Raw genomic sequence first — 20,551 nt, 5'->3', positions numbered from 1 at the left:
TGATGGTGAGCCGCGCGCTGTTGAGCGGCAGAGCCAGACTCTGGAGGTTTGACGCCCTCTCCAGGGAAATGTTACTTTCAGAATCACCTGCAGCCTAAACATGATTGTGGAGTTGCTCTGGAGTTGTTTTTGAAGACGGGGCTACAAACAAGCAATTACACAAATATTACACACATAAATATACACCTTGGCGCGAACGCGGCGATGCTCGGGCGAGCAAGCGTGCGCGCGGCCTCCAGGAGGAAAAGGCCGGATGATGCATGGCTGCTAATTATCAGGCGCCGTATGAAAATCGACTGGGTTCCGTTTGAGACCGAACGGCTCTTGCAGCACTCTCTGCTTCTTCATTTGTATTTTCTCGCTTTAATTGGACAACATGATTGTGTCACTTTGTTAAATGGAGATCCCACCGCTCATCCCTGGGTTTGCGCAAATGAATCAATGGCTGCTTTTATTCTCATCGGCGTCTCCGAGCGCGCCGACGCCATCATCAGCGCCGCCGACGCCGCCATCGCTACTGGTTCCATCATCATTGTTGCCACCGCAATTACCAGCGCTATCATCATTATCTTGGTTATTCTCGTCACCAGCGGCGCTGCTATCGCCGGTGACATCGCCGTCGTCATTGCCGCCGCCTCACAGATCATCAGCAATATTAGCGCCCGTCCATATTGTTATCAATATCCCCATTCTTCAAACCAGCTTCATTAGCAGCAAACCAATGAAAGGAGTCGCGCTGGAGCTTATAATGTGTGATGAGATAATGTGTTATCTCTGGTCAGGAACTCTGCTAAGACAAAGACAAATTATTACAGAGTCAGATGGTCAGCTAGTTCAGGATCTCATCTCATTACCGCAAAAAGGGAGAACAAAAGACAGTGAGTTCTAATTTCAGTTGTCTGACCTTTTTATGGGGTTAATTATTTATTTCATCGAAGCACAGCAGTGGAATAAACTTTGTGGCAATTTAATGCAAGTCAATTAAGACGTGAGATAGATGAAAAGCTATCCTAGGGGAAATTATTAAGCTTTTATTTTTAGAGTGGGGTGGATGATGTGGTTTTTGCTGGGCTTGATCCAACAATAGTGTTAAATGTTCTCTAAAACGATCACATTCCTCTGTTCGACGGACAGGTTTGATATTGTTGAGGTCAGGCTCTATGGATTTTATGCGCCTTCCTTGTAATAACTGGAATTAAGTCTAGCACTGGAGCGCCAGGCACCGTAATGAAGAGAAAGGGAAAACGAAAGGGAAAGGGGGTGTGCGCAAACACCAAGAGTGAGGAAAATTTGGTTAAATATTAAGGCTTTAATATTATTATTGTGGCTCATATTTTTATGGTCTGCTGCACACAAAAAGTACTTGCCTCTTCTTATTACAGGAGCTATAAATTTTGTGTTTCGTGCTGCCACGCTTTAGGGACGGTATGGAAATTATGGTGGTGGAGAAAAGGCCTCAAACTTATAATTAATTTTATTAAAAAACAAGGTCATCTAAAGCACAATTAGCATAATGGTAATAATTGTGTTTAATCCTACCCTCTGAAATACAAAACAATCCAACGGTGTCCTTGGAATATCTCCAACAGTCTGCTGATCCCGCTTTATCCCACAGTACATTACTAAGATAAAATATAAAGAAGAAACGTAAAAGTAAATAGCTCTTCTCCATCTCCCACCTGCCACCCTGCTAATAATTTTCACACGCTCCCTTACTGCCCATAACAAAACTCCCCAAATAATGACCATGTTTCTTTGTCCTAAATGTTCTCCGTTTATTCACAAACACACAGGTAGCGCGGGACATCTGGCAGCCGCGCCCAGGCGGGAAGCAAAACATCCTAATGAGCGCGAACAAGATGATTTTGCACACGCGCTTCGTTCTTCATTCAAACGTTTTTATACCTGCGCGTTCATATCCCTTCCAAAACCAATTGCACCGTCACGACAGCGAGCTCATTACACACACACAAAACACCCTTTACTGTGTTTGTGTCATTCTTTCACTCCTGTTTTTCACGTTGCATCAGTACGACTTGGCTTGACGTGTCCAAATTGTCATGAATACTTAAAGCCGGGGCTATTTTAGGTTGATCTCACCTACAGTGATGCATTTTTAATACCTGGCCCAAATACCTGTTACCTTTTACATTTCCCACTAAATCCCAGATCTCTCCTCCTCTGGTTATGAAACTCTTTTGCTCATATCTGGCTTATGTAACCAAAAGCTGATGATTCCAGGAAAGTATCTCATAAGCGACTTTCCAAAAGTGTCTTTCTAGAGGGGCTAAGTCCCAGAGGAACCCTAGGGCAGAGGATGTTCTACAATGTCACAACTGTCATCCAGAGTTATGTGGGCCCTTCCTCTGGCCTCTATCGACTCCCTGCAGACTTGATTTGACGTTTTTGATCTCTTGGCCAGTTCGGCAAATATTGTCCTACACCCCTGCCCTACATTCCTCAGACCTATTTGGATTATATCCACCGTTTAACGCAACATCACAGCATTTTTGACGTGTTTTTTAAGCAAAAGAGGCGCGACACGAAGCGCACGTTAGCGAGTGTTTCTCTGCCGTTTGTGGGAAGCAGAGAGAAGTTTGTGGATCTTTGGGAGGGTGGACCCAAAGCCGCCTTAGCTAAGCCTCCTAAAGCGCCATCTGGCCACGCTGCTCCCTGTGTCACCCCACTCACCAAGATTATATTCTCTCCTGGCCCTCTGTTTTCCTCTCTCTCCTCCTTCTCCTGTCCACTTTAAACTCGTTCCCTTTTCCCTCTCCAGCAAACATAAACATGGCGGGGCGGAACGGTGGCTATTGTATACCCAGAGCTGTTATAACACACTCAGGTTTTCTAAAAAGTCTAAATTAATAATGGAGGAGAAGTCGTTTGAGCTTTAAGAGGCGGCAATTATTTGGATTTATTATTTTGAGCTCAAACCAGTTGTGAGCATTTTGGACTGCAACAGCTTTTCTCATTTAACTCCTTACTGCGGGAATGTGACTGAGGACTTGATGGCTCATACTAATGTATGAGCAACCTCTACACATTTCGTTGCAGATAAACTCAATTTATGATATCTAGAATTGCCAGTTTAATTAAAGAGGTTTTAAAAGTTAATGTTGCTGATTTTTCCCCCAATAAAAAGCCATTTTACTTACTTACATGTGCAAGTCTGTTGAGTAAAGGCAGTTCCAGAACATAATGTCACGGGGAGCTTCAGGTTGTCGCCATAATGCGCCTGGAGTGGACGTGAACATTTACCACAAAATGTCGTCACCTCATGAAATTGTTACCACAGCTATAATTTGCTGGGGAAGTCATCCATGATTCCTCGGATTGGTGGTTGTGGTGTTGTTAGTAAAAACACTGTAGCCCCACAGCAGTGCTGTTACTTTATCTCCATGTTCCATGTTCTCCACTGGAGTTATTAATGTTGTTACATAAGTAACTACTGTATATGAATCTTCCTTCACCTACAGTACATGAATTATGATAGGGATGCCATATATGAAAGATCAGTGTCCACTAAGGAAGATATGCTGTAGATGGGCAACAAGGAAACACATGGATTAATTACAGTTTGTTATAGCTTTAGTTGTTATAAGAATGAACCAGGGGCTTACTAAGTCAAACTGTTTTGTTACAGTGCCCTAATCACCATATTGAAGTCAGAAGCATGGGTGTAATGGTCATATCATGCCCATTGATGCAGGTTTTCTGTTTTAGTATCCAATTGTTATATTGGTTTAAAAACTCCAATAAATACAATAAAATGAATACAATAATATAACACAGAGCATTAAATCTGCCTCTGCTATGGTACCTGGTGCTAAATTGGTGTAGCAGCCCTTTCATTTTAAAAAAGTATGGCAATCTAGGTAATAGTAGTTCAGCCTATATTTTGCTTTTGTTCTGCAGCCAGTGGGCATAAACATGTTGTGTTTCACTTGTTTAGCTTTTAACTCGCTTTATTCCCCTGAAAGCAGAATTCGATAATCAAATGACAGCGTAGTACTGGCCCATGTATCCAAACCAATATTCTGTAACTAACGGCAACAAACAGATGTGAAGTAAACAAATCAATAGATCTACCAAACACAAATTCTTCTCAAGAACCTAATCTTACATATTGAAATGAGGCATAAAGTGATAAACTTGTCCCCATGACAACGAATAGGTTTATTTATGATAATAATATAAATGACACTAATATAAAAGCACGTATAGCTGAACAGCACATGTCGAATAATGCAGTATTTTACACCATCCACCTAATTGAAGGATGAATATGCTTCTGATGAATCCAGCTGCTAAAAACTGAAGCACCACTTAAAAGCTTCTGCTGCATTACAATGACACACAACGCAGTAATGCGCTAAAAATGTATCCGTTTTCCCTAAGCGTGTAATTTGTAATACTCTGAGGTGGTTCAGACAAAAATAACCTCCATTTTCCACATCCATTAGTTTAGTCTAAACAGCACCTCCAGGTGATGACACAAATAAATTCCCTGTCATGTTACCAGGTCTTATGTGCTGGAGAGTGAGTTTCAGCCTGATTACCTGGTTAAATCTTCTACTGATGCGGTGCGGGTGGTGGCGGCGCGCGGGACGAGTGCAGTGTGCGTTTGAATAGGACACGTTCGATCACGGTTATTCAACATAACAAGTTAGGCGTGCTAAAAATATCAAATTTAATGTGTGAGTGTGAAATGTGCATCATCACAGATGGCCCAGGGCAGTAGACGTGCCAATGGAGGAAGGACTATGTTTAGTTAAAACCCTGTACGTGTCTGCGAAGCCACAAAGTAAACACACAGGCACGACGCGATGACGATTGTGTCAGTGTGCAGACAATGCAGACAAACGCTTCATTACATGCTTGGGGAATGTGACAAAGACCATCCATCCACGTTGGAAGATCAATAAGCGGGCATGTGTTATGGAAGATGAAAAACGTCGTTTGCTCAAAAGATGAATGTTGACAGCCTTTACACGGTCATTTTGGAAATTCTAATATGAAATATGCAGATATGCACACACACAAACACACACACGTGCTCAAACCAACACAGAAGAAATGTCATAATATCTGGTGCTGTAACTGTGCTCGAAATGAAAAATGCAATTTGAGCTGGACAGATGGCATCATGGAGCTATTACTGAGGAAATGTTTACACTATGCAGCCGATCTGGTCAATGTGAAACTCAGAACAACTGATTTTTTGCATTATGGAAAAGGTGGATGATAAAACGTGCCGCAGCCGGCTGCAGTATCTGAGATAAAGCTTCCAGATTCCAGAAACACGCGGAAGGTTTTCACGCCTGCGTGAGGAGAACGCGCTTATTTAATACGGTGCCTTTTTTAGCTTTCATTTGGCTGGAATCAGAAAGATCTGTCCTCTGGTGTCACTGCGTGTAATACTCGCTCCTGAATAGGAACGACTGTGGGGCGATCTCCCAGGTGGGCTGCGTTTCCAGATACTAAATTATTGCTGACATTTTGGAAGCAAATAGAGTTGAGGCCCAATAGCGTCTGTTCACTGGATCCCGGAGCCCTTACTCCGTTACACCAGGCTTCGGGGTAATGTTACGTTCGCCTGTCGATACAACCGGACAGGCCGCTCTTCGGGGACGACGGATGTGGAAGCGTCGCTGCGGCCGCGTGACCTTAGCGTCGCTCGCCGCTCGATGCTCCGTGTAAACACAGGTGAAGGCACATGTTGCGAATGGATGGGAGCAGACGCACACATCACAGACTCACACACACACACACACACGCATTAAACTAACATATGCGTACACTTTGCATTTGGCAAAACTGTAATTAGTCTCTGCTCAGTTTTAGAAGACAGACTGAAGAGCGGGAGAAAACAGCAGGAGGGGAGCGATGAGGGAGTGGGAGCGCTGCAGCGAGCGAGAGAGAGAATGATAAATGATGGATTGAGGGACCCGGAGGTTACCAGTGTGAGGGAGTAACAGCTGGCTAGCTCATTCTGTCGAGCTACAGATCTCATAATAAACATCACATGGGTAGTTTGGGCTGGCGGGTGCAGATTAAGCCGGAGCTGTTAGCTCTTTAAAGACTGCTCAATGTTGCAGCCAGCCAAGAACCTATTTATAGGGTGGCTGGAAGTGTATCAAAGCAGGTAGGAAGGGAAGGCGCTGGACAGGGACAGTTTTCAAGCTGATTTATGTCCCTCAATCAGTGTAATAACAATAAACTGTCAACTAACACGCCACTTTTATTTGTAATTTATGGTACTGTGCTCCTAATAAACCTGTGTTTATTTCTCCCCTGGCCCTCCTCCCTCCCCCCTCGTCCCTGTCTCCGCACGCAGAGCTGCCCAGCAGTCCGGGCGGTCAGTTCACGTTCCGCCCGCTGCCGCCGCCGCCGCCGCCGCCCCACGCCTGCACCTGCGCCCGCCCGGCGCCGTACGCCCAAGTCAGCCTGCAGAGGAAGACCATGCCCACGCGGTGCCAGGGCGGCCAGGGCGGCCAGGGGGCGGACACCGGCTCCGGCGCAGACCAGGCCCAGCTTCACAACAGCTGGGTCCTCAACAGCAACATTCCCCTAGAGACCAGGTAAGAGCGGGCCTCCCATTAAAAGGTCCCCCTCAAAGCTGTTGCACTGTGTTTTCACGTATTCTCAACAAAGGGAGGTCTGGCGATATGGAGAGTTTGACAGTACGGACGGCATCGGTCCAAAAGGCTTTCAATCCAAAATGGCCGACATGTCATTACGCTGTGAAACTAACTCTTCAAATGAAAACATCTTCAAGGCAAAGCGCCCCGCTTCAACATGGTGTCACTTGATTAAAGACACTTTAATTTAATCTCACAAATGAGGATCATTAGATTAAAGGAAATTCTTTCATCAGGACTCCGAGTTGGCAGACTTTCCCAAAGAGTAAAATGATTAGGAATGAATGTTGGACTAAAGGATTTGTTAGGATGGACATGTTTTGCACGTGTAGAGAGCAGTAAGTGGAACATTGTACAAGCCTCTGGGGTGTTATTACAGGACTTTGCACGCCATCAAAGTCATGATGAAGCTCAGTTTATTTTTCTTTTTTGGTTGTTTCCATTCTTCTAACCGCTGCTGCCGAACCATTTGTGTCCAGAAACAAGAAGGACTCCTCTTTTCAGGAACTCATTGTGATTCCGCTTCAAATCACGGCACCCGGTGAATTCCTCCCTAATGCTCAGAGACGAGCCGGTGGAATTTTTTGTCCCATCAAACAGAATTAAGCATTTGCTTGCCGCGTAAGTAATAATTGATCAGAGAATTATTTAGCAGATCCTCATTTGTGAGGCAGGTCTCCGAGAAGAAGCGGCGAGGTGCAAAAAGAATATGTTTGCATGTTTAATGAGAGCTTGTGCCGTGGCTGGATTCCGCCATTATATGAGTGAGGATGAGATTGGCAGGCTGCCACCACAGAAGAAGAGGTTTTAATAAGTTATGCATTAGGCCATAATTAGATCTTACCTCGTTTTAAGGAAAGGAAGAATAAAATTAGATTCACTGACAATTTAAATTAATCATTGGCCACTATCAGCGTGAAAGACTTGTCAGTGGCGCATTGTAATTACATTACTTATCCTGGGCGTGTGTGCTTTAATTGAAAATCCGCCATAAACATTTTTTTTCCAATCGCATCTTTCAAAGTATTTGCGCAGAACATAAAGAAGCCGTTTCCAAAGAGTTATGTAATTACAGCGGTTCAGTATATTGGGTGGTGGATTTTTGTAGTAATATATTTTTGCATTTGGGACTTTATAGTCAAATAAGTTTCATTTGATAGTGCTCTATAAGTTGGGAACCATGAAATATAATCATATTCATAGTCAATAGAACAGTGTCCCTTCATAACATAATTCAGATATGATTGTTTTTTCCAATGTGGCTTTTGAGCAGAGAAGACAGAGAAGTATTCTCTGCTTAACTATTTTGGGTTCGATTTAATATTCCGGCACATTCCTCGGTATCCTCGTTCTTCTCAGACGCGTGAATCTAATGTTTCTTTTTTTTACTTCTTACCCTGATGACGGTATCTGATCAATCTCAGGCGTGAGATTAAAGATTTATCCCGTATTTACAAACTTGACACGAGCCTCCGTGCCAACAGAATTATAAGCGATGCTGTGACCTTAATAAAAATGGCAAAAAAAAAGTTAATATCTCTCGCCGGCCACACTTGCATTTTCCTCGATGTGCGTTTGATGAATCTGTATTGAAATGTATTGACGTTGCGTCAACGGAGATTAAGATTGTTTGAAGTGTGCATGGATTTCCTTCGGAGCTGCGTATCTGTAATGTTTCTGGAGAGGGCAGCTTGTGAAAGTGGAAGGATGCAGATATGGATATTCAATATATCTGACCGGGTTTCACACTGGGTGTGTTAAAAGGCGTAACAAATGTTGGGACTGTAATAAATTGACTGGTGCCCTGCCTTCTGCCATCCCTCTTATCGCTGAGACGTAAGGCCCCTTGAATACCACACTGTGCTTGTGCAGAATCCACGTCTACACACAGCAGCCATGTATCTGCATGCACCTGCACCTGCACGCGCACACACACACACACACACACACACACACACACACACACACACACACACACACGTGCAGAGACAGCCCCTGGGCCGCAGACTCCGGCCTCCTGGAGAGCGGGAACTCTCATTTTCTTCCTGTCTCGGGGGAAATCTGCCCTGTGCTATGAATTCAGCGCTTCCTGGGCGTCGCCCCTGGATATTGTCTGAGAAGATCAAAAGCGGGGAGCCGAGGAAGAACAGTGGAGCGCTTTTAAAAGCATCGCTAGAAGAATAGGCTTCCACACACGTTGACAAATGCAATTTCTTCAGCTGGATTCTGATCCCCTTTGTTGGAACTCGTCTTCAGTGGAGCAATAAAAGGCAACACAGTGGACTAAAAAATGTGAAGACCTGTGTTTGACTTTTTTGTTTACTCTTGTCTTGTGTTGACATCTCCGAGTCAAGCTATATTTCTGTGTGTGTGTGTGTGTGTGTGTGTGTGTGTGTGTGTGTGTGTGTGTGTGTGTGTGTGTGTGTGTGTGTGTGTGTGTGTGTGTGTGTGTGTGTGTTATGAACTATATTTGGCCTTTCATAGTTGAACTGCCGTTGACCCTGAGGTGTGTCGTTGCTCTTTGTGCATCCTCCTGTGTCTCCAATCTGACTCACAGCCTTTAGCGGGATGGAGGGGAAGAGGACGGGAGGCAGACAGCAAGTGATGGCTGTCATCTGTTTCTGGCACAGGGTCGGGTTATGGACATGCACGGAGGGAAGGCATAAATATAAAAAGGAGAGAGTCTTTGTGAACAAGGAAATTAAAACACAAAGACAAATCAATATGAAACATCCATCAAACACCCATTTATTAAAACAGCAAGAGCGTTTATCAAATCTGTCACTGGGGTAAAATGATTACAAATGCATTCGGGCCTTTATCTTATAATTTGTTCGTTTTTAATTCACTGTATAATTGTTTTCACTGTTTTTTTGTTTCTTTTTGTGTGTTTTAATTTTGCTCTTTCAGTCGTCTCCGTGTTTGAAAAGTCCTATAAATAAACCTGCCTCGCGTTGCCTTCGGATAATTTCACCTGTTTCCTATGCAAATCATCCTGTCTCTCAGATTCTGGTGTCATTTGCATCCGCTTTATTGTGACACCCGGGCTCATTTCGCAGAAGATTCCGGAGAACCGGCGCTCTCGGTTCTCGCAGGAATCCGCTTCCAAGGCCGAGCGCGAAAGGACCCCGAGAAGATGGATGTGTTTTCGCCGCGTGTGAAGGCAAATGGACAGGGTGTGAGACAGGTGCAGTCTAGAGTCCAGTGGCGCTGTCAGTGTGATGTCTGGCCCCGCTTTAATGGCCTGTCCTCTGAGGGCTCTTCAGAGACCGCGGTCCCACCAACAGCCTGTGACCCCACGCTCTCCACCGCGCCGACACAATAACATTCCGGCGAGCTGCATGTCCGCCCCGACGCGACGCACTCAAGGCTGGTATTAACCCCCGGAGGTCTCGCGGTAACCCAGGGCAATCGTTGCCGCCGGTGAATTCCAAGAGCTCCAGGATATTTGTTTGCTGCAGAAAATACACACAGGCGCTGCAGGGGAAGAAGTCTGGGAGTCACTGTACCGTTTTCATGCTCGTGGCGTCGTCTCCGGCATCGCCCGGCTTCGTTTCCCCACGGCACCGGGCTTTGTTCGTCTTTTTGATGGCGGCCAAAATGACCAGAACCAGCTGGAGTTGCTTATAATTGCCTGCTCACACCTGCCGCCCCAAATTGCATAATTTCCTTATAGCCCCCACGTTTTATTTCTGCTTCCTCAAGTGACACCCTCCAACCCTCGCCCTCCATTATCCAAACACAATATAGATGAAATGCTACCTAGATTAATTGCCCTTCAGCTTGGTTCCCTATCATCGCCCGCCATCTAACTGGCTCTTTTTCATAATGAAAATGAACCTCATCTGCGTTTAACTAATACAGCCGTATAACTTAAGCAGGCGCTTTGATGAGTCCAAAAAAAAGGAAAAGGCAGCTCATTGATCCCAGGCTGCCAGCGCTCTCTCATTCTCTTTCATATCGGTGCTGTTCCGCATTACAGTACCTGCAACATTAAAAACTCGGGCTACTTCTCTGATGAAGAACTTCCCGAAATGAGATTAGTTTAATATTCTGTGTCTTGTGCGAGTGTATTACAGTGCAGAGCGCTTTGTTGCATGCATATTGCTGCAAGACTGTTTTCTATTGTTTAAGTGGTTATACTGCGCTAACTGTGAATAATAGCCATGTTTTACATTTGTCACATATATTGCTCACCTCCCTGAATTTATAGTGGAGCATAAAATAAACTGCAAGTAGAAATGTGGAGCTTAGGGACTTTCTTAGGCTACCTTTCCTCCTCCACTCTAGCTTTGGAATCATCCTTGACGACGTGTTACTCGGCCATTGCCACTTAAATTAAAGGGAGACAAACGGGTGAGATATTGAAGATTTCACCGAATTACACAAGTGTGAAAAGCTTTATTTTTTTTTTTTTACTAAGGTTTAGCAGAACTCCGTGCAGTGGCAAAGTGGAACAATCTGTCCTGTACGTGATGTCTGAATCCTGCGCCAGGCTGCATGCATCGTTTAAAAATAGCAAGAGAGGGGTCTTTTGGTAAATCTCCCACCTTGGGGGCCCTTTAAATGAGTTTCAGTCAGACATACTTCAGAGCGGGCCTGAATTCCGCCGAGTGTTGATTTGCATAAATAGAATCAGAATAAAATACTACATACGGTACCTGAAAAAAGATGATGTCTGTGCTGTGGCTGAGCTAATTGGCGAAGTATTGAACCACTCTTCTAAATAGGTCTGCGCGAGTAGGGGCGATTGTTTCTAAGTTCATAATCTATTTCAGAAAGACACAAATAGTGCTCCCAGAGGTGGCGACTCGTTTGTAGGACACACATCCTGCTCAGATGATGAAGAACCAATTCATTGGCTGCCCCTTAAACAAGCAGAGCCGTAACGGTCCAGTCGGAGCTTCGCGCTGCTGCTCATCGGCCTGTTGTTGAACGTCGAGACGGAAACGCACGGCGCGGACGACGGGTTTTATTGAACCAAATCAAGTGGAAATATGAAAATGTCAGCTTCGATTGTGACGTTGATGCCGAGATGCAATATGGAGCTGGAGCTGGACCCCTCTGTTCTCCCTGGCTCCATAAGAAAGTGTGATAGTCAAGCAGAATTGCTAGTAATTGTATGAGTGGTTAAAAAGGGGAGGCTCAAAAATTCCAAAAAGTGAATTTCTCACTGTGGTTAAAAACCGCTGTCCTGTCAAATGATCCATTTCTGGAGTATAAACACGTCTTCTGCAGCCTATACATGGAAACACATGTCGCACCTTGTTTAAAAGCTCCACCCCTCAGCCAGTTTGATAAAATGGGTCACCACACAATGAGCATGAGGCTCAGCGAACGGTGGGACTCACGTTTCTGTCCGTCTCTCCCACAGACACTTCCTGTTCAAGCAAGGCTCTGGCTCGTCGGCTCTACTATCAGGGGCGGGGCAGGGCTACCCCCTGACCTCCGGGACGGTGTACTCCCCTCCTCCTCGGCCGCTGCCTCGCAGTAGCGTGACCAGACCACTGTTTACCTTCAACAAGCCTCATCGCTGTTGCAACTGGAAGTGCACGGCCCTGTCCGCGTCGCTGCTCACGCTCACGCTGGCCCTGCTGCTCACATACGTCATCGGTGAGTTTCAGCCCTGCATTTATTTATAGGTTCGGCATTTTCAAAAAGCCGAAGGATCCGGGAAATTGGGAACCTGCCAAATTAATGAAGAAGAAAAAAAAACCAAGAAAAATACAAAAACAAACTGTTTTACACATAAGGAGTGTTGCAGCATCAAACATAAAAATAAAACAAGGGAAAAAACACGGTCGATGAGGATCAAAGCGAGGCTGCCGAAAATGTTGTGCTCTTACTTTGAAGGAGTTGGCTTGAAAAGCAGCAGGTAATGTATTCCAAATGTGACCCTCTGTAAGAAATTCAAAAATTTTAATTAGCTGTCCTGCACCAAAGCACAAAAAAACTTGAAATACTTCTTTGATGAATACACTCGCTGTAAGTACAAACCGTCTCTCTCACCCACAGCTGCCCAAACTCACACTTTCACCTCATTTGAGTTCTACCTTTTTAAGCAGTCTTGTTTTATTTTTTAGTCCTGTTCGTGGCTTATGACCTGTATTTCATTTGATGGCTTATTTTTTTTAATGTTTTAGTTTTGTTTAATTTGTTTTTTGTTTTGAGGGAATGTTTCATTGTTTGAGATCTTCTTAACTTCCTCTACCTCTTCTTTGTATTCTAATCACATCTACACAGATTTTAGACAACAATCTATTATACATTTCATCTTGTTACAGGAACTAATCTATTGATACTTTATATGATCGTACATCTATATGCACATATAAAAATATTGTTTTATAAATACTATACTGTATTGTGAGTGAGTTCCATCACATTTTATAACTGATTTGGGATCTTTAAACTGAGGTTGTGTTTTTTTTTTGTCTGAAAGATCATCAGAAGAGTTTGTCAAAGTCAAACACCAAAATTATTCATCAATCCCCTCCAAGTGCATGAATTCCCAGTTTGTCCTCAACCTTGGCCCGGCCCTGCACCTCAGCACATCGTCTTCCCTCCGCCACCCTGAGCGCAGACATCCCAACCCTCCACCCTGCCAGTTCATTTCCCTCCTGTGGTGGTGCTCAAGGTCATGCCGGAGCAGGCAGGGGTTCAACATTAATCACACGCACGCATCCGCACACACGCACGCACACACGCCACAGACAGATATCAAACGCACATACACACGAATCCATGCAGATTAATTCCCCGGCTGAACCATGCTATTCCATTAATGTCCTGGCCCCGGTAATTAGTACATTAGTGAAGAGTGTGAGTGATGACTTAGAGACGACATCACCTTTTAATTGGTGTCATGCTCCACTCCTGCTTGGCAATGATTGATCCTTATGTTGACATCGCCATGGCAACCGCGCCAAGATGTATGGGACTTAAGCGTGGACGATACGTTAGCCAGTAAATCAAACATATTCACACAGCAAGATTAAAGTGGTTATGGACTTAATGTCATTGTCTGAGGGGAGAGGTTGAGACACAGGCCACCAGATGATTAGCTCCTCTTATTATATAATGAGTCAGTAATTTTAATGAATTAATTAACTGCTACTGACAAGAAAAGAAAGAAAAAGTGGTGCCCCTGTAGGATTGCACTTCCTCATCTTCATCAAATAATAGTCAGGATGACTTTTGCCATATTTATTGATTTCCAGTCCGTCTCTCATTAAATCAGGCTCCTACTGAAGATTACTTCTTATTATCATAAAATATTGTAATAAGAAACAGAAGAAATAAAATTGCATATTTAAACTATGATAATGAATAATCTTTTATTCAGACTATAATCACCTCCTGTGGGATATTATGTCGTGTTTAGTCGGGTAGCTCTTACAGTTTATATAGTTATTATTATTTTATTCAAATCATAATTTGATTTTCTATTCTTCCTCGTGTGCAAAATCCACCACATGCAAGTGGGGCGTCGAACACTTGAACAAATCCAGCTTTTTGCTTTCTGACAATTTGGAACATAGGTTTAATATCCAGTTCAAATCGCTTCCTGTCTCTTAGTGTAAGTTATGCCACTTGTTTATTAATTTGGGGTGAAAGTAACCCGGCAAATAATGAGACAATAATATTGTGTCTCAAATTAAGGTTTCCAATTAGCACAGCAATGGGACGACGCGTGATTGCGGAGATAATGCTGTGTCTAAGTGATTGCAGCGTATGCCCCCTGTTGTGATTAGCTAAGTCAGTCCTCCTCTGCTGCTTTACTGCCCTCTTCCCTCTCCTCCCTCACCCCCTGGCGTTGCAGGGCCTGTGGGTAGCTTTGTTAATTTGTTTATCTCCCAACGTACCCCTCCCTCCTGCAGTCGTAGCTTGTTATTAAGCACAACACGGCCATCAGATATGAGGAGCAGGCATTATGATAGCGAGCCGGGGCATTTAAGGAGAGATAGAGGACAGATTAAGATTGCATCTGTAATCTTGAAGAATATTGCTGCTGACAAACCTACCAGTAATTCATTTTCTATTTTAAGCCTCATTTAAGGTCTGCCTCCGTAAAAATGTGTCTGCTATTGCTCCATCACGCTGTCAAAAAAAAAAAAAGCTAATTAGTGAATTCGGTGCATAAATGAATGTCTTGCTGTTTTAAACACTTACAATGCTCAGTTGTTGGATCAAATATGAGGAGAGGGTGGGATGTGTCAGTTCGGAGAGATAACCATCTCTATAGCAACAGGAAAAAAGCTACTGACGCAAGTGAAATGAGCAAGTCAGCAGCACCCCACAATCAAATAATCAACACCAAATCACATTTCAGTCACTAGCACACACACACACAAACAAACTCGCACACACACACACACACACACACACACACACACACACACACACACACACACACACACACACACACACACACACACACACACAGTGACACAGACAGTGCTCACTTTAAGCTAACGTCTACTTGTGTGGCGCATGACGTGATGCTTGAGGGGACCTGGCGGTTCCATAAAGAGCCAAATGACTCGTTAGCGGCGCTAAGTTCATTACCCCGACACTTTTTCTTTCAGTAAATCTACTTACGCAGTTTGATAGCAATTCAAAGCATCTGCTCCAAAAGTTAGCCATTCATTTCAGGGGTCAAACCGAGTACAGTCTACAGCTGAATCCAAACGCAACTAATTGTTCCGCTGTGTCTTTATTAGCGCTAATGATAACCATCGGTGTGTGTTATCAATAAAACAGCAGATTTTGTGTTTAGATTGGCTTCCACACAGCCTTAGGTGGCTCGAATAGTGTGTTGTTTAATGAACAGTCAAAACTAAATCATAACATATTCAGCTTACATGAAAACAGCACACACCCGTTTTTGATAGTGGTGCTGGCAGTTTGGCAGTTCTGCTCGAAAAATTGCACAAATGATTAATGAATCATAAAAATAGTTGTAATCAACTAATTCCTTCAGCTGTAATGTTTATGTATGTGCAGACTATGATGGTGCTGAAATAATTGGTCAATTAATGATGTTAATGAAAAATTAATTGACAATTTTAATTGGTTAACCATGTGAATAATTTACAAAAAATGCCATTTTCTGCCTTTGGATTCTGAAATCTGATAATTCGCTGTTTGATGTAATTGTGAGACTACATACTTTAGTTTTGGACTGTTGGTGGGCAACACTGTCTAATCTGTCACTGTGACCTCATTTAATGGAAACTTCTTGAAGGTTTGTTGCAGCAGCAGTAAAACTATGAATATTCCTTTAAGCCCCTCCCTCGTAATCTGAGTTTCTCCTCCAAGCGTCCTAGCGGGTCTCGTGTGTCTCTAAGTGACAAGCAGATTACATTTATCATAAATTAGCTGCTTGTTCATTTGTGGTTTTTGACCAACCTAGTTAAGAAATTAAATGACTCAAAAAAAATATGATTAAAGAATGCGTGTTCTTTTCATGGAAAAAAAACAACTCCTGCAATACGTGAGATCTTAGGCATAACAAAATAGACTGATAAGATATATCCACACAGTATACAGTATGTGGCACAGGTGCAACACATTTGTTTCACACGTTCACTCTCTGCATCTGCCGTCACACTTGCGGAAAAGGTTAGTGTTGTGTAAGTGTTGTGCAAAGGCAACGTTTATCACCTGTTGTGAGAGCAGTAGAAGACTTTTCTCTGTTCAAGGAAACATGAGCTTTTGTCTAATTATGATCATACTGTAGCTCGTGTGCTCTGCTGACCTGTACTGTACACCACTAGCAGTGAAAACAAAGTGAGGCGCTGTCCTTGGAGGAAAACACCAGTTTCTCAACTACACATTATTCTTACAACGTATCAGAAACTGTTACCACATACTGTAAGGTGAGGTGTAGTACTGTTTGAAACCTGAAGCAATTTTGTGGCTTTTTGAACTTGGCTTCTATACATCCCGGACTGAACTGTTAGCGGCTAATGTGGCTAGTGCTACTGCAGCCGTGTACATTAGCAAGACTCCAACAGAAATCCAGCCACATCACGTAAGACGGCCATCTTAGATAGTCTTAGTTTTGAGTTACATTTTGAGTTAGTGATAACTTTAGCTAAAGTAAAGACTGCAGGAGAAGTGTTCAAACCTCGGAAGACTTGTGTGTGGAACGAGCTAAAATCCATATTTTAGTAGGAGTGAAGTACCTGCACTCCTACTTTTGTGCAAAAGATCCATTTAATATTTCATTATTTCAACTTGAGTAAATTTCTACTGGTGTGGGAGTCTGTTTTAAGTATGTCTGTGTATTTTTACTTTACCGTCTATAGGGAGAAACAACTGGAACCAGTGGCTGGTGAGAAAACTTAACGAAGGAAGTTGCTAAGTTACAGTCTAAACACCGAAGAGTCTGAATTTATAGCAGTACTCAAGTTTACAAAAGAGTCACATTGTAATCAAATGGCGCAATATGGCCACTTTTGCAGAACATGAAAAATCAAATCCATAATTGCTGTAGGGAAAGCGACTGCACGTCGGCCACTTGGTAATGAAGTCTGCTGCAGATATTAGACAGGGAGAGCTCATGAAAGACACAGGGCAGTGTGAGGCAGTTTAGAGAAGGTAGTTGACCTTTAATTAGAAAAGCCTTCATTCCGTCTCAGATATAATTGAATGACTGTCAAAAAGAGGCCGTTTATAACACAGTTAGGCTCATTACGGAATCAAAACGACTCAGCGGATTCACGTGAAGCAACAGCCGTAAAGGGCTTGTTTTGAAGAGAACAAGTCACACATTCAGGCCATACGCCATTTATTGTATTATTTTCTAGTTTTGTTGTGTAGAGCTGGCGTGATTGCTGATAGTCTGTCCAAAATGGAAGTAGTGAGTAAAAGTTAAGCAAATGCAAAACTTTATTTTAGGTCAGATTGTCTTTATAAAAACCGAATCGTCCCTTATACTAAAATCATTTAATATCATTTAATATCATCATTCAATATAGCCTTTATGTCAGGTTTTAATTATGCCCTGAACATTGCCAGACATTCAATCACTAAATGAGAAAAAAGTATAATTACCTCAGAAATTATGCAACGTATTGATTAACAGAGAGACTGAAAGACTGGCTTGTTTTTTCTGTACTTTACCGAGATGAAAGACAACAAAGCAGAGATTATGAAAAATCTATATACAGTAGAGTAGTGCAGATGTAAAGATGACCATAATAGTTTAAAATGAAAACCAACTAAAAGACTCTATTATTCACCCTGAACTGTGACCTGCAGTCAGACACAGCGATAACACTGTGCAGCCACGTCTGAAGGGCAGCACGTACTGTACTGTACCTGGAGTCGGCTGCACCGAGCAGGATGAGAATGCTTTTGAACATTCTGTAATAGCCGTTCCCAAAGCTAGTACTGTAGGTGGCAAAAAAACACACATTGCAAACAATATGAGAAATGAAAAACAAACAACACTAATGGTATGATGGTGCCTAATTATAGCGTGTGTATGCCAGTGCAAACATCGGCTTCTAGCAGCGCTGCGCGGTAATAACAACCTCGGTGCAGTGAGGAGTCACAACATGCAGAGTGTGTTCTGATAGCAGGTGGTGGGCAGGAGGCGAGGCGCCGCGCGCACTTGTAAAGTCGGAGGGTCGCTGTGTCCAGCGATGCTGCCTGGATGACTCTGTGGAGGCGCTGAGTCAGCGCGCTCCTAATGAAATGTTACCTTCTTTCGAAGGGTCGTTTTTTTTTCCCCTTTTTCCAAGCTGGCCGTTGCCTGTTTGTCTCGTCATTGTGCAGCGCCGCAAAGCAGGCTCGCCGGCCACCAATTATCTCCTGAAGCAAGGCTGAATGGCTGAGATTGGCTGCTATAACTTATTTCCAGTAGGGCCTGGAAAATAGAAGGCTTTCCATTAAGAGGCTTCTGGCACGGCCCAGTCCGGTGTCACAGTACAGCAGCGCTTTCATGTTCTGGACCGCGCATCGGCTTTATTCATTGTGCCTCAACGGATGGTTTTAATCTGTCGTATAATTATGGCTTTAACGCTAGAGTCACTGTCCAGTGTTCTGGACTGAAAAACATATTTTTCCCTACTATTAAAATATATATATTGGTTTATATTACCATATATTATTATGTTTTTGACTTGTTTCTATAGTCTCAGGTAGAAATGTGTCTGTGAGTAAGCGTGTGCATGTATGGTGCATGTGCCACTTAGTGATCGGTGTGTGTGTGTGTGTGTGTGTGTGTGTGTGTGTGTGTGTGTGTGTGTGTGTGTGTGCTCCTCGCCCCGGCTCCTTTCAGCTGGCTGCTTCATGCCTCATTGGGGTCTGTATTGATTGGTCCAGTTTCTCTTTGTTTTCAGTGCTCTATTCTGGTCGTCTGATGGAGCTCTGAGAAACCCGGTGGCCTTTGCTAAGACTACCCTAACAGCTTCTGCAGCCTTTGGTAAAATTGCTTTAAATGGCTAGACAGACTGGTCAGAAAGCTCTGAATGGCAAGAGAACCCTTTGGTAAAATGTCTCCATAAGGTCAGGGAGGCTGCGATAAAATAGCCGCAATAGCTCCAATAGTTCACCGGACAAGTACACGCTCGCACAAACGTGCACGGGGCGGCGGACGGTAACTCACGCGGCAACGCACATCTGCACACGGGGATGCGAGCGCGGCAGCGGTGCGTCTTTCTCTGCAGCGTTTAGGCTGTCGTTGGCGGTGGACGGGGGGGACTCTAACATGGCGCCGAGCCCCTGCTCGCTGAACGTCACTCCGCCTGTTGTAACATGACTCAGCCTTCAGAAAAAGGGCCGGATCAGGAGGAAAAGCGAGTGGGAGACGGAGCGAGAGGAGAGGAGGGGGGGGGGGGCGTGATTAGAAATGAGAAAACAACAGAGATGCGTGAAGCAGAGAGCTGGGATCTGTTGGACTCGGTGTCCTGGCGCTGCTGTGACTAACTAGACGGCTTGACTGGTAAACAAACACCAGCGTCCACCGGATCCCGTCGCTCGTGACGTGAAACGCGCGTCCCGTCGTCCCTCGGCCGCTAACGCAGCTTCCCGCTCCCCATCAGCAAGGTCACACAGCCGACGGCGTGCACCGGTCTGCACACGCGCACACTTAAAACCGCGGTGACAGCGGTATTAGTGGCTTTCAAGGCATCGGCGGAGGGGAGGAAGAAAAACACTTTAGCACCTCTTGTCTGTCAGAGGGGAGCGAGGACCGACAGGAGAACAGGCAGGAGGGCAGGCGGACCCCCAGGCTTCCTCACTGTCTTCTCTGACGCCGACTGCCATTTGTTTTATTGGCGGCGAAGTCGCTCTCCTTCACTCTCCTTCACACTTGTTTTCCCCGTTTGTCTCTCTCCTCCTTCCTCGCTCCCGTCTCTCCCTCGCCGGGTGTCTTTTATCTCCCTCTGCCCTCCTTTCGCTCGCTGCCGCTCTTTCGTCGCTCCCTCAGAAGTTGTGGCTTAGCTGCGGGCTGACACACAGCCATGCAGAACGTGGGATGAACAATTGCTTCTACTGTACATGCTAAACTACAGGCGGAATGGAATGAGTGACGCTCTGGAAGGCGCCGGCTGCCAGGCGGTGCCAGCGTTGGTCTTTGGTTGTCAGCAGGTATGCAGTTGGCGATTAACTGCAGCGTGCGTGTGAGCGAAAAGCACTTGGCAATCAGCTGTGAGTGTGTTTCAGCTTACGCCAGAGTATTGATGAATCATTTTTAACTGACTGCAGCGCTACCTTGGCTATAATGGTTATCAATAAGACAGTATATTCACAGTCAATCCCACCTATTGTGTCCTGCGGACCAGCTTACGAGTGTTACAAAACCCCAGATAATAACATGTAGTGCAACACAGGCATTAACAGCAACACGCAAACACACACACACACCTACACACACAATTTTCTCTCTCTCTCTA

The 20,551-nt window shown here is 44.3% G+C and overlaps 1 protein-coding gene across 1 annotated transcript in view; it reads left to right on the top strand.

The window, feature by feature from the left end:
* tenm1 (teneurin transmembrane protein 1) overlaps nt 1-20,551 on the top strand; it is a 139,705-nt gene that overhangs the window by 39,582 nt on the left and 79,572 nt on the right. Inside the window, exons 4-5 of the mRNA XM_029165291.3 lie at nt 6,341-6,584; nt 12,019-12,257. Coding sequence (XP_029021124.1) covers nt 6,341-6,584; nt 12,019-12,257 — 483 coding nt within the window. The remainder of the gene's footprint in view (nt 1-6,340; nt 6,585-12,018; nt 12,258-20,551) is intronic.

This window comes from Betta splendens, chromosome 10 (assembly GCF_900634795.4).
Source record: "Betta splendens chromosome 10, fBetSpl5.4, whole genome shotgun sequence".
In the NCBI taxonomy this organism is placed as follows: Eukaryota; Metazoa; Chordata; class Actinopteri; order Anabantiformes; family Osphronemidae; genus Betta; species Betta splendens.
Note: the sequence above shows the minus strand (reverse complement) of the source record. Positions and strands in the feature narration are given on the sequence as shown.